Genomic DNA, 27509 nt, shown 5'->3' with positions numbered 1-27509 from the left:
GTTCCTAATGTTAATATTCAAATTATTTTGTTTTGCATTCTTTTTGGCAGCACTAGACTTCACTTGAGCATATGAGAGTATTTTTTATTTTTTTTCCCGCACTCAAGATGTCTATGATGTTTGTTCGTGATACAGATAACAACTTTTGATAACGATAGTTTTTTAAATTCTTATAATCAGTGTATCTGAATTTCAAGCACTTGATCTTCCTCGATTGATTAATTTTATTCATTGGCCACATTAAGGGAGTGTTTGCAATCACTAAAAAATGATTGTTAGATTTTGGCTTAAAAGAATCACTTTTGTGTATTTTTTAAACTCAAATTATGTGTTAGCTTATGCTTAAATTAATTGAAATTCAAAAGCTATTCATATGGTAATTATGATTATTCAAAAGTGATTCTAATAAAAAAAGTTAATGTTAAAATCACTATAATTACTAATTTATCAAACACTACCCAACTTTAATTTTTAAATTTTCACATTTTTTTCCAAACGCTGAAAACTTTTGATTTTTCTTAACTTTTCTAATAATTTATAAATTTAATCACTTCTACAAAAGTATAATTTTTTGCAAACACTAATAACTATAGAAATAATTTTTTGGAGAAAAAAAAATCTTTTTTTTAAAAATAATATAAATAAAATATACAAAAATATTCAGATGGAACTTTTGGGGTCTATTATGCAAATAACAAAATGCGGCAAATTAACGGCAAACGAAATCAAAGCTCAGGGCCTTGGGAGCTTTTCACGAAACCGATTCGTTTGTTGTTCAGTGAAACCCTGATGATCGTGGACTATTTTTTGATGCTAAAAAACTGGTTGGAATCGCTGTTAAAAAAGGTTTGTTCAGCTGCGCATATGATTTTTTGGTGTTTATTCGTTCTTCTGGCTGTTCATTCTAGGCAACTATGATTCTCGCCTCTAAATATTTATTGCCCTTTCTTCTTTTTCACAATATTGGTTTTGGTTTATGCGTGCGTGCGTGTGAACCCACCATAGTTAAAAATTGATATATTGTGAGGTAAAAGAAGTTAAAATTTTGGTGGAAAGGGGGCACGATTTATCTCGAGAGGCAAGTTAACTTTTGGTTCAAAATGATTTTTTATGTTTTTTTGGGAGACAATAGTGTAGGAAGTCAATGAGTGGCCAGAAACCTTAATTATTAAGGAGATTGTACATAGTCGCAGAGCTTTCGATTATTTTTTTATTTTTTGGTGGAAATTATGAATGCAATGGAACCAAATTGGCTGCATGCTTGGCCTTGATGCATATCCACACTTTTGCCACAGGCCTTGCTTATTTAGTACCCTTTTCAAGGAGGATATTAGTTCTCTGCCTTCTATAATTCAAACATTTTGGCACCATGACTATGATAATATCCCAAGATTTTATTAAATTACTAATCTTATCCAACACTCATTACAATGAGGCCACCAATGAACCAAAGATATTAAGGAAATACGTGAATCACGGCCACCTTGGTATAGTTGAATACATGTAGAATTTTAAGGTAAATCATTGCAAGGATCAGCGCGAAGCTCTTCAATCAGGCTAGAATATGGACTCCTAAGCTGCATATTAGTAATCGTTTGACGAAGCTCTAAGGTTTCTTCCTTCAGCTGAACGTTTTCTTGAACCACTCGATCGTGATCCTCTGACACATGGTTCAGTTTATCAATGAGTTGGTGATTCTCATTACGAAGCCAAACGACTTGTGACCAAAGCTCGTCCAAGTGCCTCTGCTTTCGCATGCGTGATCTACGTGCAGATTCTCGGTTAGAAATCATTCTTCTCTGTTTCCTCTCATTTATGATGCTAAATTGTTGCTCCTCTGCTTCATCAGAAGTCGAGTTATTGCTGCTTAAACATGTAGATTGAGGATTAAATTCTTGAACTTGTGGGTTTATGTTGAGTTGATGTAACGGTTTGGAAAATGGGTGAAAATGGTTTGCTGGTACCATATTGTCATTATTGATCATGCAGAAATAGGGTTGGAAACAAGTCGAGTTTGGAGGAAAAAGATATTCAAGCTCGGAGAGTTCTCCCTGTTGCATTTCTTTAATGGTTTTGATCGGTAAATGCTTTGTAAATGATAGTGTGGGAGATTTAAAGGAGGAAGAAGAGTTGGTGATTGAAGGCAAGAGAGACTTGTGGGAAGGGGTAATTTATAGGATGGAAAAAGGTGCTGTAGGCCACAATATTCAATCAATTTAGAGTACAGTAGAGTTATTGATATGAGATCATTGGAACATGATGGCGATCACATGTATAATAACATTTTGGCCAAATAATTAGTTGAATGGTGGATTGATCAGTTGTTTCTAAAAACTTGGGTCAGACACGTTAGACATACTTGTGTAGACGTAGAAGTAAAATGATCTTAAATTGCATTTCAAGTATGCATTGATGCATAATGATGCACAGGTTTTCACAGTAGATAATTTCTTTACAGGGAAAACAAATTTGATGTATGTCACCGTAAAATGAAAAATATTAATCTGAGTGCAAGGTAAATTTCTTGATGAATTATTTATGCATAAGTTTTAGTGGAGATGATGACTACTTTATCTCACTCCAGTTGGTTTCATTCCCTGGATGTAAATGCAGCCACTCCACATAAATTATTGTGAAATAAAAGCTTTGTAGTGGATAGTCTTTATTATATATATATTTCAAAATGCTTGCATCAGGAAGAACAAAATTTAATTATTGGGGTGTAATAATTGAATTGTGGAATAAGGGGGAAATGGATGGAGAAGCCAATCTAATAGTGGGCTAATACAAGGTTGTGCTAGAGTAAAATGTTTGTTACTGTATCACCTATTTTAGAGATATTGTGAAATAGGAGGATACCAGATAAGATGTTGGGATGACAAATCCTTTTGTAAAAGTGGAAAAATAATATACACAAATTGGCGACCCTAGAGCCACTGTTATGAAATTATATATAGAGAAAACAAGACGTTATAAAGTCTTCTAGTTTGGTCAGATTTTGTTACTGGGACTCAAAACACTGCGTTTTAAGCTGTAACATTATGTTATAAAGAGAGATCTTACTTAACCATCGGATACACAATGAATATCGAGTTACTACTAAGTTCACGTGTGTCATTATTTGAAACAGTGATATTAGCATTTCATTGATGATTATTGAGTTATAAAGCTATAACTGTTTGTTCCTGTGTTTAAAATTTATAAAGGTGATCTTGTTCCCGATGAAGCTATAACCATTGGAGCAAAGATACTCTAGGTATTCCCGATTAATCTTTTACAAAGGAATCATTATTGAATGAGTTATGCCCCAACGTGTGCACTTTAACTCCAATTTATGGAGTAGTCAATGCATGTAGTGCTCACAAAAAGCTGGCTACTTTAGTGTATAGCTTTTGTAAAGATCAGATTTTTCATAACCATACAAACTTGCAATTTCTTGTACGCAGCTTGAAAATTCTTTTACTATTGGTGGTGGCCTGGTGGGGATTTGAATGAGGTAGGATCCAAATTACTTGGAAAAATATATCCAAATTTCTTGTGTAAATTGTAGAACAATTAAATTTTTTTCTCCTTATGATACATCAACATGTCACCCCCGACTAGCGGGCTTTCTTGGATTTGAAGGCAATGAGTGTGTGGAATTGTACCTAGAAATGTATGTTCCACTAAGGAGATAGAAGTTTGTAATGCATTAAGAAGAAGAGCCCTAATGGAGGTAAGTGCTATCTCTTGCTTTTTGGTTCAATTTGAGTGGCTTTAATGTTCAACCATTTTAATTAGACATATATCGACTCCTATTTTTCTTTTTGTCTGAATTTAATTTTTCTTTGCTTTACTTTGTGATCTAAGTTTACTTTTTTTTGATAAAATTATTTAGTCTATCAGGTATTTTATAACTTTTCTTGTCTACTGTGCTTATCTAATATACTCGTCATTACCAACTAAACAAGTGTAATTTTAATTTCTGTTCTGCTATGTTGGTTGGATATTCATATCATATCCTTGATATCATGAAAGAAGTGTTGAACATCTAATCAAGTTGAGGATTTTAAGCCGAACAAACAACGGGGGGATCGAAGGAGAGGTACATGCGATTTTATGCATAAAATGGTTAGAATTGTATACGAGAATATTCTTTGGTAAATCTCTCTGTCATCCTTTGCTCAAATCCTATAATTATTCCTCAATTGTAGGAATCGTGGCTAACATATTAAAATCGATAGATTTCGGTGTATCTAATATTCCTTTGTTGGGGGTTTTCTTTTGACCAAAGTGACGAAATCTAGTTTTCTTGATAGACTGTAAAGTTATAGGCTTTAACAGGACGCTGTCTTTTCAATTGCTTTTTGTTCTTGTTTTTAGTTGTAAAGGAAGCGCAAATATCAAATTCTTGCACAATTATTGAAGCTGATCTTCATATTCTTTGACTGATCTTTTAGAAGGCATTGTTTAAATGACTACATGTAGCGTAAATTACATGAATTAGTAGTGTAGGGACAATACAATGCATGTCATAAATAATTACATTTATGTATATGTCTATATTATATATTCAGGAAGATGTCCTTGTAAGTTCTATCAATTATTTTTATCTGTGTTTTCAAGTAATTCTCGACGGAAGTAACTCTTTTTTAATCTCTCTATCTCTCACACACTCACACGGGCACACATATATGTTTGTATGTAAATATTTGTAAAGTTTTCAATTGGTTCCGTGTGAACAAGTACTTTAAAAACTTTTTTAGTATTTTATAAGTGAAAAAACATAAAGTACATGCTTGGATAAATTTTTTATAAAACATTTTTTTAAAAAAAGTGTTCTCCAAATATAAGTTTTTAAAGAATAATTGAGATCTATTTTTTATTTTTATTTTTTAGAATAAACAAATATCCCATCAACTTTAAAAGCATTTTTATAGAATAGTTGGTCAAACACTTGTTTATTCTTAAACCAACTTTTAAAATATTTTATAATTTTTTTTAAAAAACGTATTTTTATAAAAAAATATTTTATAAATATTTGTCTTAAAAAAGTTATCATTATTTTAAATATTCTATTTCACAATCATATTATATTTATATAATAATATCTCACCCATCAATAAATTATTGATAAACATCGGATTTTATTAGGTGTATTAGTTATTTAAAGATATCACTTACCCAAATAATTCGAATCACGAATTTCATTATTAAATTGATGAAAGTTTTACCATAATAACATTTATTATATGTATGTGTGTATGTACATATATAATTTTGATCACCTACATTTTAGGGTGTAGGGTTTTTCACGTGCGACCACTAAAATTCGGTACCGTATTTTAGTGTAAAAAAAACACTAAAACCCCGTGATCGTACACAAAAAACTCTGCACCTCAAGGTGCAGGTGATCATTATTATGTATATATAATGAAGAATTTTTCACAAAAGAGTCTTTCTCAGACATACACATATATACTATTATAAAAACTTTTTCAAAAAAGAGGATTTCACTAAACTTTTACTATTTTACTTTTCTGCCCGCGTTGAATGTGGCTTTACTTATTTATTTGTCATTAAAATAGGAATTAAATCACCTTTACCCCCTTGAATCTTCTTTTATGTACGGATAATTCCATTTTTTTAACAACATTTATAAGAAAATTACATTTATGCCCCAAAAAAGAAATGCTGTAAATTTTTTGAACGTAAAAACTTCTATCGGATCGTTTCATGGTTCAATTTTTTGTGATGGATCTCAGATTTAATGCGACTCATGAAAAACTATTATTTTTTATGTTAAAGTATTAATTTTCACTACATATATGAAAGGGTAGACCGTATTTTGTTTGAATAAAAAAATTCTCAAATTTTTTCTTATTTCATTTGACACAAATGTCTCAAATTTAGATCGAAATATCGGGCTCAAAACTCAACTATAACAAATACAACTAACAAAATAATAACAATTTAAGATATGCTTTATAACATGGAGATTTTATATTTAAACTTTTGTGTTATTTCCTTACAAAACCCAAACATGATATGGAATATGCAAAAGAAAAATGGGAGAGAAGAAAATGAAAGGATGTGATTGGACAAAAACCGTGCGTGTGAGAAGTGACGAATAAAATTACAAATATCACCCACCCAAGGCACACACTCCCGTCAGCATATCTTTTAAAAATTAAATAATGCCCGTACCTAATCATTTTATGCCCCATCGTCATAATTCATAATTAAATACATGTTTAATCTAAGAGACGGAACCAGGATTTTATGTTACGTGGGTTGAACTAGATATATTGAAATTGTAAATTTTTAGTAAAATATTTGAGCCAAAACATATTAAAAAAACATTGGGTCAACTTAATTTAGGTCAATTAATAGTAATATATAATTTTGAAAATATAGACTAATTAAGAAATAAATCCACTATCATTTTTATACATTTCAAGTCCAACTACATATTTTCAAATTATGTCCAACCCAATCACAATTTTATATATATATATATATATATATATATATATATATATATATAATGATATGGTGAACACCCACCGTGAACATCCATGTAAGCATCTACTGACAAGACATCATGCGCGTTCAAAAGAATTAGACCAGACGTATATAATCTCAAAATCCAAAGGTTAGGCCGGGCTAGAGCGGTAGAGCCCATGCATAGATGATAGATCCGTCCTTGGCCGAGTGAATGTACATGTGTAGGAAATATCATTAAAGAACTATTTTATTTTTAAACAAGATCAATTTTTTTTTAAAAAATCAGCTTTTCAAAGAGAAGTTGGGATAGAAGTTCGAAAATTATTTTATTTGATTTTTTGAATTTTAAGAGTTTATTTGTTTTTATTTTTCCCACTCAAATAGATGGATTGGAAGATCGAATCCAAGATTTGGATTATTAATCATGAGGAAGGAGCATACATGATGCATGTATATCCCATAAATAGGGACAGGACCCTAAACCAACGGTGAGGTATTGCACAAAGGGGTACTGGATTGAACCTTTGTAAGCATCAAACAAAGCTAGCATTATTTCATTTCATGAATCAACGTCATGCATGTGGGGTGCTAGTTGCTGGGACCTTACCTTCACTATCTATCCCCCAAGGGTACCGTACATACCCGCCGGCCTATTCCGGTTCTATCAGTGATAGATCGGCCTGATCAAAGCGAAGCACCGGTCATGATCCGGTTACAAGCACTGAAATTTTAGGTATGAGTATGAGATTAAATGCCGAGAATACATGCATGATCTTAAAGGATGTGAAACATGAAGATCATGTTAATATGATGGAGCTAGAGCTAGAGCTAGAGCTAGGGGCTTTCAAGAAAATACGTTTCATGCTTGATGAATAAGTAATAACAATTTTATTTTATATTTTTTTTTGCTTTAAACATGCATTAATTTTGGTCTTATATTGTACGTTAGTCAATTTATAGTCTTAATACACTAATTTGTATTTTGTATTTTTTTTTTCATTTTAGTCACTTTTCATCTTAGTGCGACGTGACGCTAGAAAAAGACATGACATAACATGCACCGAAAAATGACCGATTGTTGATGTGTGTGTGGAAAAAATTAACTAATAAAATCGAGAAAAAAATACAAGTTGATTGACTAATTAACATATACCATGCATGGACTAACCGATATCATATATAACGAAAAACGAAAATATGTAACTTACAAATATAAGTTTAAAATACATGCATGCATGCACCCACTCAAGTAAACCGGCAATCGATTTCCTTTTGTTTGAACTCGTAGGGCTAATTATATTACCTTATTAATTTCCTCCAATGTTTACAATTAAATGGGGATTGGTTAACACCGGATAAGTTCACTACTGCCCAATGACTTCTTCAATCATCCATCTCCTGACTTTTTGCTTCCACTTCAAATTAAAGCAAAATAAAATATCCAACTTGACGATGTTAAAGTTAATAATAATAATAATAATCATAATCATTTAGTTAATATTAATAGTTAATTTTGTTTCCTTTGTGTTTCATAGTCATTTCTCTCTTTAGTGCAATGTTATTATTGTCCAATTTGCAAATATAGCAAAATCATGAAACTAAAAAGCATCCGAATTCAAACAGTTCTATTTTTTATTTTTATTTTTTTGGCATGCATTCAAATCCTCCCTTGCTTCTCACTACCCCACGCATTATATATGTTGGTAGTTGGAGTATTATTGTGCTTACGTTTTTTTTTCTTTTCATAATTTAAATTGTTGAGCCACTAAGAACGTGGATATAAAAGGTGTTTGGTTACTTGAAGAAAATTTCCAATGCTTTTTCTTCACTAAAATTGGTGTTAACAAAACATTTTGGTGACACTATGTTTTTTACTTTTGCTGTTTCAATTTTATTGCAAAGTGTCATCATTTTACTTTTAATTAAGTAATTAGTACTCTTCGGATACTGTTGATTTAGGTTACGTGTCATCGACTTACGGGATAATATATATATATATATATATATATATAATGACTTATGTTTTACATATTTAATTTGATGTACGTTGCATGAGTCTTGCATCTTAAAATTTTCCAAGTATTGGTAAGCAAGCTAAGTGTTCTCTGTATAATTTAAAAAGTGTTTTAAAATATACTCTAATTAGCAAAAATTCGCGTTGAGTACTATATAATGTAGAATAGTGAACTAATTAAGTTGATGAAGTAAAATATGCATGTTTAGTTTCTATATATTTTACTCATTAACTTAACTAGCCCACTATTGTACATTATTATATATGTATATATATATATATTACATATATAGTTTGGTAAGCTAGGTAACTAGGTAAGTAATGGTAAATACTTTTGTTTTTCTTGAATGAATTAATTTCTTAGAAGGTATAATAAGATTGATGTGATGAAAATTAACTCCCAGACAGCAAATGGTGGGGGTGAGCGTGAGTCTTGTTTGTTGGTTGGTTCAGAGGAGGATGGGATACATTATATATATTGTGGAAAATATGTACCATAATTTTTAAGAATCTCATGAATTGCACATTCGATCAATTAAATCTATACACACATATATATATTGGATTTTGATTTGGGAAAAAAAAAATCTAGTTGTATGAATAATCTTTTTCCGCAAGATATGGCTTTAGTGTATATATCATCGAGATTCTGATGATGCCTTTTATGTGCTTCATAGATATATAATTTTCATGCGCGTTTTTTTTTTTTAATGTATTCGATCGCATAGTTTTTACTTAATTAATTTCAGTGTTAATGATTTTCTCTTTGATAAAGAAGTTGCATATTGAAATTTTCTTGGAACGTTTATTAACAAACTTTCTAATGGGACATTTTTTCTTTATTTACAATTTAATATATAGATATCAAAATTCACTTAATTTCATTAAAAAAATCGATATAAATTATTATGTGGTCGTTATATATACACATTTCTTCTACATTATTATTTAATTTTCTCAGTTGGCCAAGTTGTCCAAATACGCAAAAATTAATATTGGATATAGCACTTTTGAGATGTTGATCCAAAAGATTTTAAAATGACGGAAAGTTGTGGGATCGAATGTTTTGGAGAACATGATGACCAAAATTGAAAGTTACTTGAATCAAGCCAAAATAGCAATAGAGCCATAGAGGTGAAATTTAAGATCAGTATATATGCACCCTCTGGCCTGGACATAGTAAATCTTGTGGTGCAATAATATTGTTTGTTTCTTTAATTTGTCTCTCTCTCTCTGTTTATTTATTTTTTAAAAATAAAATGGAAAAAAAATCATTCTTTGATTGTACTCATTTTGAATTATTTTCATGATCACATCATAAAAAAATAAAAGAATGCATGGTACGAGGAAATGGGGTGGAAATGATATGTTTGGTTTGATACGATAATTTATCAATGTCCACATGTGAATAGTCATTCCATCTATTTTGCATGGAATTGGTCATTCTCATTTTCATATTTATATACAAATCTTTTTTTTATTTTTAGATTATTTAAATTAATATTAACCTATATAATTATAATAATATATTATAATATATATAATAATTATATTATTATTATTATTTTATTATATTAATAATAATAATTTTTTAATATTAATTACTAGTATTATGATTTATTTATTTATTATTATTTAAAAAAGTATTAATAAAAATATTATTATTACTTAATATTATTTTTTTTGAAAAATAATAAATAATAATATTTTTTAATTATTATTATTAGTAAAAAAATATTATCATAATTATATATTATTACAATAAAATAATAATAATAATAATAAACAACGCGTGAATAACTATTATTTTGATATATATAGTTGAAATATGAATTTAATATTAAAAATAATTTTATTTTATTTTTTTTTTAATTTTTACTTTTACCAGTTGTAATGAAATATATCAATCATTACGAAAAATTATATGCTGCCCTTGGGGTTGCTCCTTGCTACCTCAAGGGCAGATCAATGGTGTAGTTTGATCTGCAGATCAATTGATTTGATCTGGAGGTCAAATCTACACCATTGATTTGAGAATCACTTCAATAATTACATTCTCAATTTTATTTCATTCCAAAGTTAATTTCATTCATATCTTATTCTTTTCTAATGTACCAATAGTATATAAGATTAAATATTTCTCATAAGAACTAGCTATTTATACTTAATGGGGAAAATATTGAGCTTTATGATTAATAGTCAAGTGCTTTGGACGAATATTCGTCTACAATTAATATCAGAGTGTACAAGTACAAGAGGCCTTTTTCTTTTTCTTTTTTTTTTTTTTGTATATGTTATGCTATAACGTCACCTATTTTCTATCGTCATCGTCATCATCATGAATTTATCATAATTTCATCCACTTATTAATTTAGAAAAAGTCCAAATGGATATATGTGTTCAATATTACAATGATTGAAGCAATAATACGATGAGGAAATAAATAAAATTATGATAAGAAGGAATTTTGTACTCTTTAGTCTTTAAGAGAAATATGGAATTGCGTACAACATTAAAACACGAACTCTAATAACTGGTATTTACCAGTGGAACATAACATCACCTAAATAAATGAATAAATCTGATTCCTCATATCATCGGTTGTTGACGAGTGGACAAATATAGGCATCCGATTATTATTTTTATTTACTGATAACGAATGGTTTGATGGCATTATTTTAAAGAATATTTCAACGTCATCGAAACGATATAGCAAATTCTAAAAGATCAAACATAAACATTTCATGTGATATAATGAAGTGCAAAGAATAAAATAAGAATACACAGTTCGTATGCATTCGTATTTTGTCTAATGCTCACGAGGATCCTCCTTCAAGATTCTAATTAGCTCAAATTTGAAGGAACAATTTAAATACCGAATTCCTAATTTAATACAATAGTGAAAATAAATATATACAGTTCATTCCAACCAGCTGAATGTAACAAAATGTGTCGACAACATAATAGTAAAACTACATACAAAGTTGATAGTGTTTACGAAGAAGACTTGGTACATCCAATAAAAAATAACACAACTTTAAAGAATACTACATCCAAGGAAAATCTTATTTACATACCAGCTCTCAAATTTCCGGTGCACTATCTAAAACACATCCATAGGCGAGAGGAATACAAATGGTCTTATTGGTTTCCAATGGTGGTCACAAAAGGAACTAACCTTCTATAGTCTCTCCGTCTCCCGAGTGCACAGTTGTCTAGAACTCTACCCAGCATCGAACGTGTATTCTGCAGCGCTAACTCTTTTGGAGATATACCGGATTCAGCAGCATTAGCTTGCCCCTGTGGTGTCAAACCTGCCCCAAATCCCAGACCGGTTGAAAACTGCAAAGGGCCACTTCGAGCTTTAAACGAGGTCTGAGGCACGAGTATCTTCTCATCCATCGCACCAAATCCATTCTCAAAAGAACCTGGATCTTGCGGATGGGAGCCTGGCAAAGAGCTGCAGCTATGTAAGAGTGCTTCTAGCACGCTTAATGCCTCCCAGCATAACGTACTTTCAACGAGTTGGGAAACAATTGCATACATTTGAGGACTCTGAGCTGCATCCACAGGAGTGTGCTGAAGCAAAGCCTTAAGCATAAGAAGTACGACACGCTGATATTCAACTGGCCCTTTCTCCAGAAGCCGCAGCAAGTGCCCAAAAGCCAGAGCAGAGTGCTTGGGGAACCATCCGTTGCACAACAATGGCGAGACGCAAGCCAGAAGGTTCTCTACCCCTCTGATCTCGCCAGAGGCGTAAGCCATAAAGACAGTTGCTAATTCATCCATCGATTTTGCATGGCACCATATTGCAATATTGGTTGCAACAGAACAAGCCTTTTGGTATTGCTGTTGCAGAGGCGAAGCCGGTCCCACCACTGCATCCTGGCCGAGCTGTAAGCAAAGCCATGGAAGCAAGCCTGTGATGTGCATCAAAAGGCGTGTTTCTGCATCACCGAAAATCGAATCGCAAGATGGGACAGTGATTTGAGAGAGAACCTTAATTGAAACACCATGACTAACTGGGGACGTCAGACCTTTAAGCACAAGTGGCTGTACTCCTTCAAATGCCGGCATTTTCCCACTTGATGGAGATGTTTCAGAGGCATTTCTAGACATGGTGTGCTGAAATTCAGAACCATCTGATGCATTAGTGTCAAGCTCATCATGTGGCACACTGGAAAGCAGCACATTTTCTGTTGTAGTGTCCCGGAAAGATAGGCGGTCAATTGCTCGTGAGAAAAGTTCAAGCACCTGGCAGTACACATGAATAAAGTCTGTGTGCATCATGGCAACACATCCCCAGAAAAGCTGGGGATACAGTATGACCTTTTCAGGTTCCATATTTTCCACCATAACCTGCAAAGTCAATAAAATTTCCATTATAAAACCCAAAACTGATGGCACTGGATTGCCCAGGCACCTATGGAGGCAGCGAAGAAGAGATACACAAGCATCATTTGTGACACGCGGTCTGAGGGCACGATAAATTTGGTGTGATCGGCAAGCAAGGTGTCTCGAAGTACATTCCATTGCCCATTTTAGTGCCTCTGCACCCCAAGTTTCTCTAAGATCTCCTTGGAAAAAAATCGCGTCAACCATGCTTTGCACAAGAGCAGACAAAAGTGCTGCACTTGGGAGCTCTATCTTGACAACTGTGGGGTCTTCGTTCTCCCACATCATGCTACCTCTCTTCGATTGGACATATTTAATTAGGCTCACAACTTGCTGCCTGTTTTCTCCATCACTATTCTCAACATCATACAGCTCTAAGTGCCGGCCAGCAAGGGAATAAAGCAGATTAACAAGTAGGTGTTGGCAATGCTCTAGCACAATATCCTCTGAACTGTCCATCGAGACAAATGTTACATGAAACAGAAGCGGCAAATGCTCCCTAAAATCTTCATCATTCTCATATGCAATTTCAGCTAGAAGAATCAATGCAATGTCAGCATGTGTCAAAGAGTGTTGCTGATGGCCTTGCAAAGCTGACTGAAGTGCTTTCGCATTCACACCGAGAGTGCCAACACCAGAGTGCAATCCATCTTCCCCAGAATTTGGAGTGTCAATGAGGTAATCTCCACTGTCTCGAGATACATGGCGACTTCGCAAACTTCCGGTGGAGCTCCGCACCCCCATTAGTGGCCCTGACATGTTAACTAAGGATGGTAGTAGTTGCCCAGATCGACCAGCAGTTACAGGAACAATATTCAGCTCAGGGGGCATAGGACTCAATGGGCCAGAAGCACTTCTTCCACCAACAGCGGCAGTTCTCCAGCTCAAGCTTCCACTGGTGTTTCTCAATGGTCCATCAAGAGAACCCCGGACAAGTAAAGGTGACATGTGAGGCTGGCTGTCCACAACAGAGGTGATTTGAGCCACAGCAGGCGCCTGAGAAAATTCCAAGACAACATTTCCACCAGCATCACCCTTATTTGCTCTAGGTCGTAATGGCTCCACAGTATCCTCGAGCATTCTTTGAGCCAATTGGTAAACCAAGTGGTCAATTGTCCGTTGTGGACAGATTCTCGCTAAATATAAACTTACCCTCTTGGCAACGGAGAAGTATGTGGCAAAGGCTCCACTTATTTCTGCAGATGCATTTGAATCGCAATCCTCAATACCTTTTGTGATTAAAAAATCAAGGACTGGACTTATATTCCTGGGCTTACTAGCTATTGTACTCCATAAATTTTCGATTTCATCAGGAAACTGATCCCCATGCCGCCATGTCACATAGTAAAGGCTTTTCAACAATCTTTCACTCCATCCTGAATCCTTAAGTTTCCAAAAATTGAGATTCTCAATCCATGGGGCCATGCAGGTTAGAACTTGATGCTGTGCGATTATATCCACAGCATCTAGTTGCCTCTGCATGATCTCTTCACAAAGAAGTTGGCTCAACTCTGGATGATCTTTACCAAGTTTGCAAGAGAGTTTGTATTGGAATTGTTGATACGAGTCAGGAAGATTGCCAACAACGGCAGCTTGATAGCTTCCCAAGCACTCAGCACCATCCTCAGCCCATTCACGGACAGAGAGTGTCTCCAGCATTTGTAGAGCATCGTCACGAATTTGCCTGGAAGGATCCACCACTTTGTAGAGAATTAGGCTCAGTAGTCTCTGAATCTCACATTTTGGTATCTCTTGACGCATGTAGACCTCAGCCAGCACACTGAAGTAGCCATCAGCTATGGCAGAATCAGAGTAGTAGCACTGCAGTAGTATCAGAGTTTCAAGCACAAAAATAATTGATAACAAGAACTTGAACAAAAGGATGTAAAATTAATCCATATCAAAATAATGCCATCATGGTGTCATTAGATGCTGCAAGTAGGATATATGGACAACCAACATGAAGAAACGAAAAGAACATTCCCTTGACCAACCCACCCCCTCTTCCGTGATCAATTTGAAATTGAAACTGAGACTCGCATAGATGATGTCTTAGTCAACATAAAACTGCCTTTGAAGAACTCCATAATACCTGATCAATGCAAGCTGGAAATAGATCCAAATTTGTGAGTAGGAGATTCTTCAGAGCCAATTTTGCCAGAGAAACTCGATGGTGTCCGCCTCTATATTTATCACGGCCAGCTGCTCCTCTCCCGCCATCTCCAGTGTATTTAGAGTAAGAGGGGGTTCTTGGATCAGCTGGTGAATAACCAAATGGCGCCCTCGGCGTTGGCTCAATAAACAGGCTGTTTATCCACGAAATCACCCGGCCACTCATCTTTCTTGCATTGTCATCAAAGCAAGTCCCATACAGCAGGGAGGCCATGGCATTCATAGAGGCCCATTGTATTGCTTCAACCTGTTCGCTCAATTCTTTATCAAATGAAATTTTATCGATAGAATCTTTTGACCGTGAATGTTGACTAGATTTGTACCGTTCAACTTCACGTCGATAGTCACTAACACCATCCTGATTCCATGTACCACCTGTGTCATCGCCCCAAGAAAGGAGGAGATCAAAAAGTTTCTTTCGGGTTCTGATATCGAATTTCTCTGATTTAGAATCAACAAATTCTGGAGCCAAAGATCTTAGAACAGAAGCAAGTGCATATCGGAGAGGTTGCATCTCTTGAAAACTCTCCGCAGGTGCTGTCAATATCTGTCTAGTTGTTTCTTCAATGAACTTCAAATAATGGACGCGAAAAACCGGTTTGTTACCTAGCATGCCTGGCCATATCTTTTCTGCAACCATTCGGTAGATATTTGCAATGTGGATGCGAAGCTCCTCCCGGCGAGACTTTTGACTCTGCATAAGGTCCAGTGACGTTATTTCTCAGTGCAATAACACAGACAAAGATGAACTTCAGCAGACAACAGGAGAATAAACAATGTCCATAGAGAATTTAGTTCATAACAAGTTCACACTCAGTTCCGTGAAATTTGATCAGATTTCTAAAATCCTGGCAGTCTGCAGACACCCTTCAAATTGAACTTCACCACTCGAACATCTACGTACTCAACAGCTCCATTTTCAAACTTTGTAGAACAAACTTTGAATAATATATAAATCAATGAGGATCCACTGATTAATAAAAAATCAAGACTCAAATAAAAGCGATTTCCTCTAGAAGAACAAACGGTGAGGGAACCAAGGAAAGACTATCCAGGGGACAAAATGAAAAAGAAATTAACAGAAAGTGTCAACCACAAGGAAGGAAAAGCAAATAGGTTAAAAAAATGGGAGAGAGAGAGTCTGAAAAGTAAAACCAATAGTACATGACATTTATTTCCAAAGAATACCTTCCACTTTGGTTTCCCCTCTGTTTCCAGAGAAACCTCCTCTATAAAAGAAGAAAGCTCATTGAACATTACTTCGCACAATTCCAGATGAGAGTGTCCTAATGACATGGTGGCTGCATGCTGAAGAAAAAAAGTTAAAATGAATTTTTTATGCTAAATGATATAGACTTGATTGCCATATATGTTAGGAGGTTGAATCAACATACAGTTACGACATGTCATTTCAGGCACAAAAATGCAAATGTCCACGAACCACTTTCTAGAGTTCTAATACAAGTATTATAGATAATCATAGTCATGTGTTTCAAACTTTTACAAGTGGAACATCCCAAACCAGGTACCAAAATGCAGCACGCGACGAGTTCTCAAATTTATCATCCCGAAAGTGCAATATTGGTGTTTTTCCTACCCAGACTAGTTACAGCCAGCAATTAAATTATTTATCAGGGTACTTGCATATAAATCTACCTAAGATGGAGGACTTCATCGCCAGTGAAGGAATACCTTAATATAATTATAAAGACTCCAATAATAAACTCTTAAGAGGTAAGATTTGGAACCCAATATCATCTTATTATTTTCCTTACAATGATTTGTATCAAATGCAACATGGGAATTGGCACATCAAGAACCAATTAGAGTGAGATTTTGTCATCAAATCAGATTTCTTTTACTGTGAGCTAAATTGATGGCTTGTCTTCATCATAAGATCTAAAATTTTAAATTAGAATACAAACTATCCACTTACATGCCAACTAAGTTTGCCTGCTTGAACATGGAAACTCAAGATTATTATAGTGCAACATAATGGCATCCAGAGTGATATATTGGAAGATTGAAAGCATGCAGCACAAACACTCACCACATGTGCTTCGGAACCAGATTTGAGGGAAGGAAAAATCAGATGGAATAGTTCTTTTGTTGCTGCTGAACCACCACTTTCTCGGTTAGCAAGTGGGCATGAGCATGCAAACATTGCATACATGAGCCATTGGTCCAGCTTGTTGTCTGTGTCCTGTGACTGGTGAGCCTTTCCACCCAATTCGGCTGGTGTGATGTGAGCAAGGCGTTGAATAACCTCTAACCTGCATAAGAATGTTAAATTGAATCTCCTTATTTTTAAAGGGTTTAAATTAATGACATTCTGAAAGGACTGAGAATCTGAACAATAAAGACGGCAAGTAACTGACAATATTTTATTCTTCCCAGATATTGTCATATTTCTAAATTTCATTAAGTGTAAGTATTAGTTGACACTCAAGTAATTACTCGATATTGATATGATTAGGCTTGCTGCTCCCGGGTAAAATTGATAATGTAACCCCAAAACAAGAGGTAAGAGAATATAGAGAATTTTACTTTGCTTCCTGAACAGAGCTAGGGCATAGTTCTGCAGCATATTTGACGATCTCACTAAGACATCGGGCCCATCTATTCTTATCAGGACTCTCAAAAAGTATAGACTGAAGAGTCACGTCCTGAGGTACAGGATCTGACTCTCGTCGCAAATCAAAAGGACGCCCAAAATCCCAATAACAGCCCTGAACGATATCATCCTGTAAAATAATCAACTACAAATTTAAAAGCAGAGCAGATGGGCATGACATTGAAATTGAAGCGATTAGGAAATCCTAATGGAATCAGTAAGTGACTAAGTGTTACCCACCCCATTCTCTTCAAGGACATCAATCATGAATATTGGTTCGGCTTCAAATTTCATGATATGATCTGGCCGTTCATACAATGAGAGTTCTCTTATGTCATTCCACAAAGCACGCACACATCGCAGCAACTCCAAGGCAGTATGCCTGATTTGACTATCAACAGAACTAAGGAATATAAGACCAACTGCATCAATCTCTGAAGCACGAAAATCAATTGCCTCTTGGGACTGATGAAATGAGGACCTCTTGAATCCATCATTTCTTTGGACACGTTTTAACTCGCTAGAATCACGATCTAACTTATCATCAGATAGACAAGCTCTCCAGAAGCGCAATAGTTCAAGAAGACGTCCCAATGATGTTTGAATGAGGAGAGGGAACTCATCAGGAAGACGTAGGATAAAGTTTGACATCCCTCTCATAACTGCAAAGCGGCGATGGGGAAGGTACCTCACAATCCGATTTAAAACCTGCACAGCTTCTTCACGGACACCAGGATCTATACTGATGCCATGTTGCGGAATGATTTCTGTGATTTTATCACTGCGGCCAACTTCTTCAATCAGATATGGTATGCACTTTAACACCGACTTGAAAAGATACCCTTGAGACTTTTCTCTTGTAATGGCATCTGGAATACTATATTTCAGTTTGTGCAGAAGATTAAGCAAATTATACAAGGTGGCAATAAAAAAGGGTCACACAAACTCTCACAGAGTGTGTGTGGGTGTGCATTGTTTGTATTTTTTGCATCCTGTCAGGATAAAGTGGTGGAAGATGAAAAAGTGATTCATAATTGGACAATTTACTGGTGCCCAGGATTGCACAGAAGCTGGGGATCAGGGTGTTCTTGAAGATTGCAGCGGATATGCCAACAAATAGATGTTGTGACTGCTAGTGGCTTTTGGTAGTCCAAGACTTAAAATATAATGCTTCTCAAAACAGGGTATGAAAAGTGGCTGCAGCAATGTCGCGGACAACATACAATGGGGAAGGATTGCCAAAGTGTGAGTTGAGATTGCGGAAAGAATCCAAGGGAAATATCGTACTCTAGGTAAAGGGTCGGAAATAGTGAAGTTGTGTTCATACGAAAAATTGGCTTTAACTTTTAACTGATATGATCAACTATGAAAATGAATTTGTTTCACAATTTTGGGAATGCGCAAGCCACAGAAATTAAGCAAATGGAAAATACATCTGTCTGGAAAATTCCCTTTACAATAGGAATCTTATAAGCAAAATCTATATTGAATAAGGAATCCACCTAGGCATAAAGTGAAAATTCCCAGTCATTGCTTTGTAAATGGGTAGATTCCATTTATTGATGAGTACCCAGTAGCAGAGGAAAACTATCATATGCCGAGACAAATATCTCTTCAGACTTATTCTCATTTGTATGTATATTATTTCTGACAAATGTAGATTCAATAATGCAATTTATTGATGAATATCCAATAATTGCAGTTGACCTTTTATATAGAAACAACTATAACATTCGGAGACAAACTTCAAAACGTAAAGATAATTCCAATGTAGAATGTGAAAAATTAGCAAAATATTACCAATAGTGGTCTTTGAAGAAGTAAGAAGAGCCTGACTGTAAGTTCTATTGCAAGACCTCAGAATAGCTTCAATTGATGCTTTGACTTTTGGGATGTAATGACCAATATTATGAACTGTCAACACAGCACAAATTCGATAAACCAAGAATTTTGCGCCGAAGTTGTGAAACAAAATAGAGATTTAGATAGAATAAGCATAACTACCGTGGAGAATTTCCAAGCCAACATGCTGACTTGTTGGAGACATAACAATGGCAAGCAAAGCTCGGAGGCCAATAACCTTTGCTTCTGGACTATCTTGCTTGAGCAATTCTAGAATCATATGGTTCATAGCAAAATCAAGATTATGTTCAGCTATAGTTACACAGAATTCCACTAGTTTGTCGTGTTGGACATCCTGACTGAGCATTCCTTTCCTGAGAATAGTTAGAAGTTGTGAGGTGACACTATCTAGGTAATCCCAAACACGATTTGGAGGTTGAGCATCACCGTGGACACTCAAGTAAAATCTCATAACACGATGTAGACAATCTAAGGCCATAAAGCGGTGGTTCTTATCCTGAAAAGGTGATCAAAATTAAACCTCAGAGGAGATTTATAATTGAATGCATGGTAGATATATTATCGGCAGCATATGGTAATCTATAGAATGATAACACTAGATTAAAAAAAATTAGAGGAAAAGGGGCTAATGCACCAACTTACCCTAAGATGCTTGTATAATTGTTCCATGTGAGGACCAAAATTACTCAGAAAAATATTAGGATCACCAAGACATAGGAGAAGAGTCACCAACGGATAACCGACCTAGAAAAGAAAAAATTGCTCACATCATCCAAATATAAACACAAGAATTCAAATCAGACTTTGAATCCCTTAATATAAACAAGGCCAACATAGACATCATAATTAGATAAATATGAAGTTTTAGATTTCAGGCTTTAAATAAATGTTTACTCACAGGATTCAAGAATCTGGAATTAAAGAGCTTAATTCAAATAACTATATCAACTGCTCAAAAAGATGTTCAAGAGAATGAAAACTACTCCTGGCCAATTAGAACTTGTTTTACATTGATACTGAATTTTAGGAGAGAAACTGAAAAGGTGGATGATGTTACATTTTTACCTTCCAAACTAATAATTCTAAGTTACTACCTTTCCCGATGAAAGGGAACAGAGAATGGAATGTTGCAAACTACTAAAACGGAAATGAGGGCATTCATTTAGAACTGGTCGACTGGGTGCTAAAATGAAATCAGTACATGAAATAAATCAGGTAATATAAAAATCACATACTACTTAATTTGTACAGCAATGAACTTCTATGGAGAAAATACACATCTGGATTTTCTTTTTAAGAAACAAAATTTCACAATCCAAAATTGCCATCAGCCGATCGACCCCTGCTTTAGTTCCCCAGCACGATATAGACAAAAGTATGCATCTCTTGACTTAAGCCGAAAATAAGGTGCCACTCTATTAGCATTGAAACAAAAGGTGTTCCTTCAAGATATTTACATAATTATAACCATGGAACTACCAAATACTTGATGTTCTCGGATTCTTCAGAAATAACAACTTGCTAATCGAGTCAAAACGAAAGTTATGGCAACATATCTGACAAACAGTGAGCAACTTTGCCATAGAAATATACTTATTATTTTTTTGTTACACTAAAAAATTCATCATGTACTAGTTTCACCATTTCCATCAATTCTTGTAGTTTTGAGCAATTAAATAAATTCACAAGTCCTGCTGAATCCGAAGAATTTTATTATGTTGCTGAATGCGATATGGATTTTAGGAAATGAATGAAGAAGTTGAGAGAAATAAATTGTCCTTTAACTATCATCCCACCCACAACACAAAAGAACTTACAGTTATATGTTTGCTTTGTTTGTCCATCCAGTGCATAAGCTGGCTCCTTATTCGTGCAACAGCTTCATACCATAAGGTGAGTGCAGGATCAACACCAGAAGGGGGCCATTGACCTTTTCCACCATCAGCAAGTGGCGCTAGAATGTTTGAAAGCATGTTGCATATCGCATGGTAAAGTTCACTTTTTCTTTTATGAGGAGTACGATTTAACGGATTTGCTTTAGCAACAAAGGATGCTGATGCGTTTAAACCGCCCTCTGTTTTGACCTGAAATTCACCTTCTCATCAGGAAAATGTTTCCACATTAGTTCACCTCAGACTTTAATTTTACCCTTACCCCAAGCTTAAGGTAGCGCATCCCATTGATAATGCTAAGTGTTTCACTTCGAGAAATACTGGTATCGATTCGGCGAGTATTGAGCTCCATGAAGAAGCGCTCGGTCACAGAGCTAAATCTATTGAGTCAAAATGACCAGAGCATAAGATGTATTAGATTGAACTGCATGCCTCTAAAAGAATTTGCTCATCACACAATCACAAACAATTCCAGAGAAGCAGCCGAAGTAGGTTAATGATATTTTATAAACATGGTTCAACATTTGCATTCCCAGGAACAAGATGCAAAAAAAAAAAAAAAAGTCAAGTCTTCCAAGACCCATATATTCATTATTTCACTACCTTAATTTCAAGATTTAAAATATCTTTGAAATTTGAATTTCAATTTTGTTTCCTAATATGAAGTGTTGTGTTTCTGAAAAGAGAGAACAATCCAATTTAGTTTGACTCGATCAGAGAAAAGCCGCATTTTTTTTAGTGCACGATAAAGTCACAAGCAGCCACACAAATACCTGATCCGTGATAAAGCGCCAAGGAGTTGGGCTACTAGATCAAGAAGAAGCCCCCTTAAATCAACCAATGAAGGATATTCGACTTGGCTAACAACCCTGCAATTATATCAGGCCAACCTCAGGATATCTATAATGATTAAGGTCTATAGAACAATCTGCATCACTAGTTTTTCTTTGTGATTTATAGAAAGCAAAGGCGTAACTTCCCTCACATCAAACCTACAGATTAAAAACATCAGAAGCTTCTTGATGAAAGATGATGATGTTTGGTTCATGTTTTTTGCCACAATATAATGTGAACAGTACTCATGTTTTTTTTTTTATATAAGAAACATATTATATTAATTACTATAAAATGATTGTGATGATAAGAACTATAACCATTATGTTTATGGCGTAATTGGAAAACCTGTTGGGGCTCTAGAGGTTTTTAATTAAATATTCACTTTAATCAGGAGTTAAAACAGGGAAAAGCCTCTGAAGAAACCATCAAAGTTAAGCATCAACTGATCTTCTTTACAGGCAAAACACCACCTAGGCACTTCATTGACAAAACCCTTCAATGAGATGAGAAAAGAAAATGAATGACTCAATTTCCAAATGTACCCACTGGAATTTCAAGTGACTTTGGTAATAATACATCCTATAGTTCTTGATCAAGTGAGTCCTTCACACTCATTCCAACACTTACAAATCATTTCATCCATATGTTCCTGTTATATGTTTTTTGCTCACACCGTTCTAAAAGGAATTTGTTTGGCATGCAAGTAAGATATTTCGGCGAACAGGGAAATTTTAAATTCGCCGCACAAGATATCTCATTTTTTCATCTTAGCCAGAGACGAATGTAAAATTGAAGTTACAAGTACATCACAGGGAAAACATATACAGAAGTTACAAGTACATCACAGGGAAAACATATACAGAAGTTACAAGTACATCACAGGGAAAACATATACACTGATAGTAATTTCCATCAGGGCATGAATTGTTACAAAAATTTGACTTTCTGATCAATACCTGTCCGCATTGATTAGCCAGTCAAAGATAAAATTTTCAAGACCAATCCATAGTTTTTCTGCCAATAGCGAAATAGGTTAAGTTCGCAAAATAAAGGAGGGGGGAGGAAACCCCAGTCAGAGAGGCCAACTGCCCGGACATGAAAACCAGTAAATGTGCAGATCAAATAAAAAGCTTAAGAGTGTGTATAGACCTGTAAGTCCTTCTTGAGGGCAGCATTCGACAAAGCGAATACAAGCTGAGCAAAAAATACACTCCACTGCAAGCTGGATGAGATAAATTGCTATGAAGTACAAGCCAAAAATATATGTTGTATGTCGTATGAAATATATAAGATATATCAAAAAATATCGTCTTGATTTCCCATATCTTTTATGCCCTGAAACTATTAATTTCCTGACACAACCTCCCATTTTCCATTTACTTTTGACAGTATTATAATAAAAAAGAAAACCATAAGAGTGACAAAACCCATAGGCAGGAAAAAAATGACCGCAAAGGTCGAAGCCAACACTGAAGGGGTTATAATAAACAGAAAATAAATAAATGCAATGGTTAAAAAGCTCCAGGTCATGCGAAATACAGTGGCAACAAACTGTGCTCATAGTGAGTATACATCATATATTGTAAAGGTATATTACATCCTTCTCCCTTGAGGTTTGCCCTCTAAAATTCATAATTATAACCACCTTCCCCTAAGTTCACAAACTTCTGTGTTTGCCTAATTGCCTTTAAAGAGCTCCACGGAAATTACAAAATGATTGTTTAACCTCTATACATCATATTCTTGTTTAAAATATTTTGTTAATTACATTCACCGGCATTTTTTTTTTGGATAGGAAACTCGAATATTATATATATAATATTGAAGATAATTACGAGTGTTAACCAGAGGTCAACACACTACGAAAAGCAAACAGCTCAAAAAGCTAACTCAAAATAATGCTCCAATCCCTATGCACGTCTGACACCGAAAAAGATTTAAAGTCCGCAGATGATTGAAGCCACCAAGGAACCCTAAACTTAAAAAGGTTTACCAGTGCTTATTAGCAATAAAAACCATTGGAACGTGAAATATGACTTCTTTTGCCAAACTAATATTTCTAGAAATACTAAAATGCTAGAAAGGTACGTGACTCTTGCTATCTGAAATACCCTTGCAAAATAACTCCATACATATTTAGCCTTTTCTCTCTAGTCATACTCATTCACCCTAAAAAAATCATTTCATGCGTTATCCTCTTTAAATCTGATTTACTATAGAAATGTTGTCAATAAATTAAATTTTTGTAAGTCAGAAATTTAATTTTGATTAAAAAAATTAACTCATCTTTTTTTCTTAATTTCATTTTCTTTTCTGCGTCCTCTGTTCATGGCAGAGGTGATTTTGTAGGGATAAGGCTAAGTTCTGGTATGTATGTCTTAGCGAGATGAATATAACTAAATTGATATGGAATTAAAGCCTCGGAGAAGTTGCTATTATGCCAAAACCTAGACATCGCCGATGAACTTGACCAAAATTCTTTAACAAAAAATTTTAAATGATATAGGCTAATATAGTTATGCTGCATAATTCGTTATATCTTTTAATAAAGAACCAATCTTTTTAAACCTCAAGGATGTGGTGGTAATTATGAGTTTTGAATATAAGTATGAGAAATTAGAAAAAATTCAGGGAGGAGGATGACTATTGAGCGGCCCTACTTCTAATAATCAACAAAGAAATAAATTTAAACTCCTCGTGTTCTGTCAGACAATGAGGAAGATGGTAGATGCTGCCACTGGTATTAGAGTCTGCAAGAGTTAATGATTCATCTGATTGAGGATAAACAAACCTTCCTCTGAAATGTGGAAGCATCATTTGCACCTTTTGGGGATTCACTGCATAGAACATAAAAGTAAATTAGACAAAATGACTCACATTCAACCGGAAGCAGACGTTGACAATAAGAGAGAATGATGCAAAAAATATATTTCAAAATTTATCAGAAAATATCTAACAAGAAAAAATATCAAAACACATTATTTCCTTTGTAATGACATTATCGCGAGCGTCATATGTCAATTGGCACATTTGCATGAGATTCTATACCACAACACTATGGCACAATTACTAGATTCCACCAAGGTCCCGTATGATTGAGATTAATAATCTGAGAAAGCTGAGTGAATTATGAGAAAGTGTTGGTTACAGTTTCAAGGCATTTCGAAGTCAATTTTGCCTTGGAAACTGTTATTAATGAACTAAAAGAACCAGAGAACTGGGGAGGTCCATTAATATAGCAGTAATCTAATGAGGGAAAAAAAGGTATGGAAGCAACGGACAGAATTGACCCAACGTCTGATTGCTCCCCTTTATTCATAAAAAGTTCTACAGTCATTACATTTACTATAATACCATGACAAGGAAATCAGATAGAAATGTGGATGAAAAAAGAAAGCGCCTCCTACCAACATGTGCATTGATTCTTTATTTTTAATACAACACACAGATCCGGAAGGGCGGGCTCTTCTGTGCCTCCACGAAAAATTTAAAATATGGACTATTTTGCATTTGGAAGAAAATATAGGATAAACCTGTGCGTGTCACTTATCAGTGTTGGTGCTTTTGATGCTAAAAATAAAAATATTTTGAGTGTTGAGTAAGATCATTAATGTTGCAGTAATTATTTAGCTTTCACAGCCTTTTGCAGTAAAAACTAAATATGTTTGAAATTATCAGTCAATTAGATAGAGCACTATGCATGGAAACCAATACTTTCCATGCAAGATAATCCCCAGAGATGATATTCTTACTACTGAATGAATGGACTTGAATAATAATAAATCCATATGAAAATTATTGATGTTTATAATGATATTCAATTCAAAGTATAACTTATATATTCGCAGAAAGTGGATAACCTTTCTCTCCAACGTAAAAGAGCTTCCAATAAGGGTACAGGTGTGTGCCGAGCCACCATAGCTAAAGAATCAAGTACTTGCTCATAAGCAGGATCTGATGGTCGAAGGTACTGTCCATCCTGCAGTTAGACATGCAGCAAATGTTTCGACACACTTGACGTCAAGTCTATAAGGCAGTACTCCATTAACTACCAAATTTTCCTCTCCTAAACAACCTAATGTTCTTTCACTAGCTACTTTATTTTAAGTTTCTGCTCTATCTTGCTCAATCCTTATTTTTGTGGTTTCTCTTTTTAGAGCGATCTTAAGAAGGGCATCTCTTGATTCCAAAAAAAAGAAAAAAAAGAAGGGCATCTCCAATTGCCTTACGGTAAACGGATTGTTCTAGTTTCCAATTTACACTAATCTGTTTGATATTCAAATATTTGATGCTAGCAAATTCAGTGGAAATAAAATTGATTTTCACTAACAGCACGCCCACAAAAGAGCTAAAGGCTGCATTTTTTTAGCCGAAGCAAAGAGGGAAAAAAAGGGGGAACCAACGAGACTTGCCTGTACTTGAGCGGTTTCAATCCGACGCCTGGCAAGAGGCAGGAACCGTTGCAGCAGCGCATCAACAATCAGCTTTGCCGCACTTCCGGCCTTCATGCTTCCTCCAATCAGATTATAAACGCCCGAATTCCAATTTCACAATTTCACCTCATCTCAACCCTAAAATGTGTTCCGCAATACGATCCAAATTCCAACTGTCAGAAAAACATCAAGAAAAATCGTTGAAAAATCTTCTTACAGTAAAATTAAATTCAACGAATGTGCAACACATCCTAGCAGCAAAATAACTCAAACGGGGTTAAACATCAATCCCAATTGAAAAAGAGAGGCCTTTGAATGTACCTCTGAGATAAAGGAGTGAAGATTCACAGCGCCTTGTTCTTCCATTACAGGCTAGCTTGCAAATTCCTTCCCCTTTGGACTTCCATAGATTTCCAATTAGCTGTCTACCTCTGTGCTGTTTTGGCGATCAAAGATTCTGTTTAGTTTGCCTGGTATTTTTCTTGATTTTTTATTTTTTTATTTAATCCATTTCCCCTTAAATTTTTATTATAAAGAAAGCGGGCATTATTTACTTTTTTTAATTTATTAGTATAAAATATATGCCATCTTATGCAAAATATTTTAGTTCATGGTATAATTTTTGGTTTCCCTGAAATAGTTTTACCATATTATCTTTTATTAATAAATTTTTTTCTTCTTTATCATTATTATTTTAAAAATCATACGCATTGTGTATATCACGACTCACTAACATTATATTATAAATGATAAAAATAAGAGTAACTGCACTAGCAATAAAATTAATAACAAAAGTAATACAT

At 34.6% G+C, this 27509-nt stretch overlaps 2 protein-coding genes and 1 long non-coding RNA gene across 5 annotated transcripts; 1 reads left to right on the top strand and 2 right to left on the bottom strand.

Annotated features, from left to right (window-relative positions):
• Positions 1–701: 701 nt before the first annotated feature.
• On the top strand, positions 702–4553 carry LOC140887688 (uncharacterized). Its single transcript, XR_012151967.1, has 3 exons — positions 702–846; positions 3207–3256; positions 3447–4553. It is a non-coding gene; the product is annotated as an uncharacterized lncRNA (long non-coding RNA).
• On the bottom strand, positions 892–3448 carry LOC140887686 (basic leucine zipper 43-like). The gene has a single exon (XM_073295108.1). It carries the CDS (start codon positions 2058–2060, stop codon positions 1512–1514), a length of 549 nt encoding a protein of 182 aa, XP_073151209.1. The 5' UTR covers positions 2061–3448; the 3' UTR covers positions 892–1511.
• A 6847-nt stretch (positions 4554–11400) lies between the features above and the next one.
• On the bottom strand, positions 11401–27182 carry LOC140892283 (uncharacterized). Of its 3 annotated transcripts, none has more exons than XM_073301124.1 (18): positions 27028–27182; positions 26686–26879; positions 26134–26252; positions 25065–25110; positions 23423–23495; positions 23230–23287; positions 22210–22305; positions 21699–21816; positions 21362–21628; positions 20187–20288; positions 19686–20040; positions 19482–19595; positions 17922–18550; positions 17615–17811; positions 17118–17340; positions 16256–16375; positions 14988–15761; positions 11401–14716 (listed from the first exon to the last, which is right to left on the bottom strand). In XM_073301124.1, exons 2-18 carry the CDS (start codon positions 26779–26781, stop codon positions 11642–11644), a joined length of 6462 nt encoding a protein of 2153 aa, XP_073157225.1. In that variant the 5' UTR covers positions 26782–26879; positions 27028–27182; the 3' UTR covers positions 11401–11641. The 3 variants fall into 3 exon arrangements, with proteins under 3 accessions (XP_073157225.1, XP_073157226.1, XP_073157227.1); XM_073301125.1 differs by having other exon boundaries at positions 26686–26844; XM_073301126.1 differs by lacking the exons at positions 21362–21628; positions 21699–21816; positions 22210–22305; ... (4 more) ...; positions 26686–26879; positions 27028–27182 and having other exon boundaries at positions 19686–19897; positions 19971–20040; positions 20187–20216.
• Positions 27183–27509: the final 327 nt, after the last annotated feature.

This window comes from Henckelia pumila, chromosome 3 (genome assembly GCF_033568475.1).
Source record: "Henckelia pumila isolate YLH828 chromosome 3, ASM3356847v2, whole genome shotgun sequence".
NCBI classification, from domain to species: Eukaryota; Viridiplantae; Streptophyta; class Magnoliopsida; order Lamiales; family Gesneriaceae; genus Henckelia; species Henckelia pumila.
Note: the sequence above shows the minus strand (reverse complement) of the source record. Positions and strands in the feature narration are given on the sequence as shown.

Coding starts and splice junctions, on each gene's coding strand:
- LOC140887686 (XM_073295108.1), bottom strand. CDS start 2,060: ATGCAACAGGGAGAACTCTCCGAGCTTGAATATCTTTTTCCTCCAAAC.
- LOC140892283 (XM_073301124.1), bottom strand. CDS start 26,781: ATGAAGGCCGGAAGTGCGGCAAAGCTGATTGTTGATGCGCTGCTGCAA. Junction 23,288..23,422: donor CCCTCAAGAAGGACTTACAG/GTCTATACACAC, acceptor CGCTATTGGCAG/AAAAACTATGGATTGGTCTT. Junction 20,289..21,361: donor AACAAAGCAAACATATAACT/GTAAGTTCTTTT, acceptor TTTCTTTTCTAG/GTCGGTTATCCGTTGGTGAC.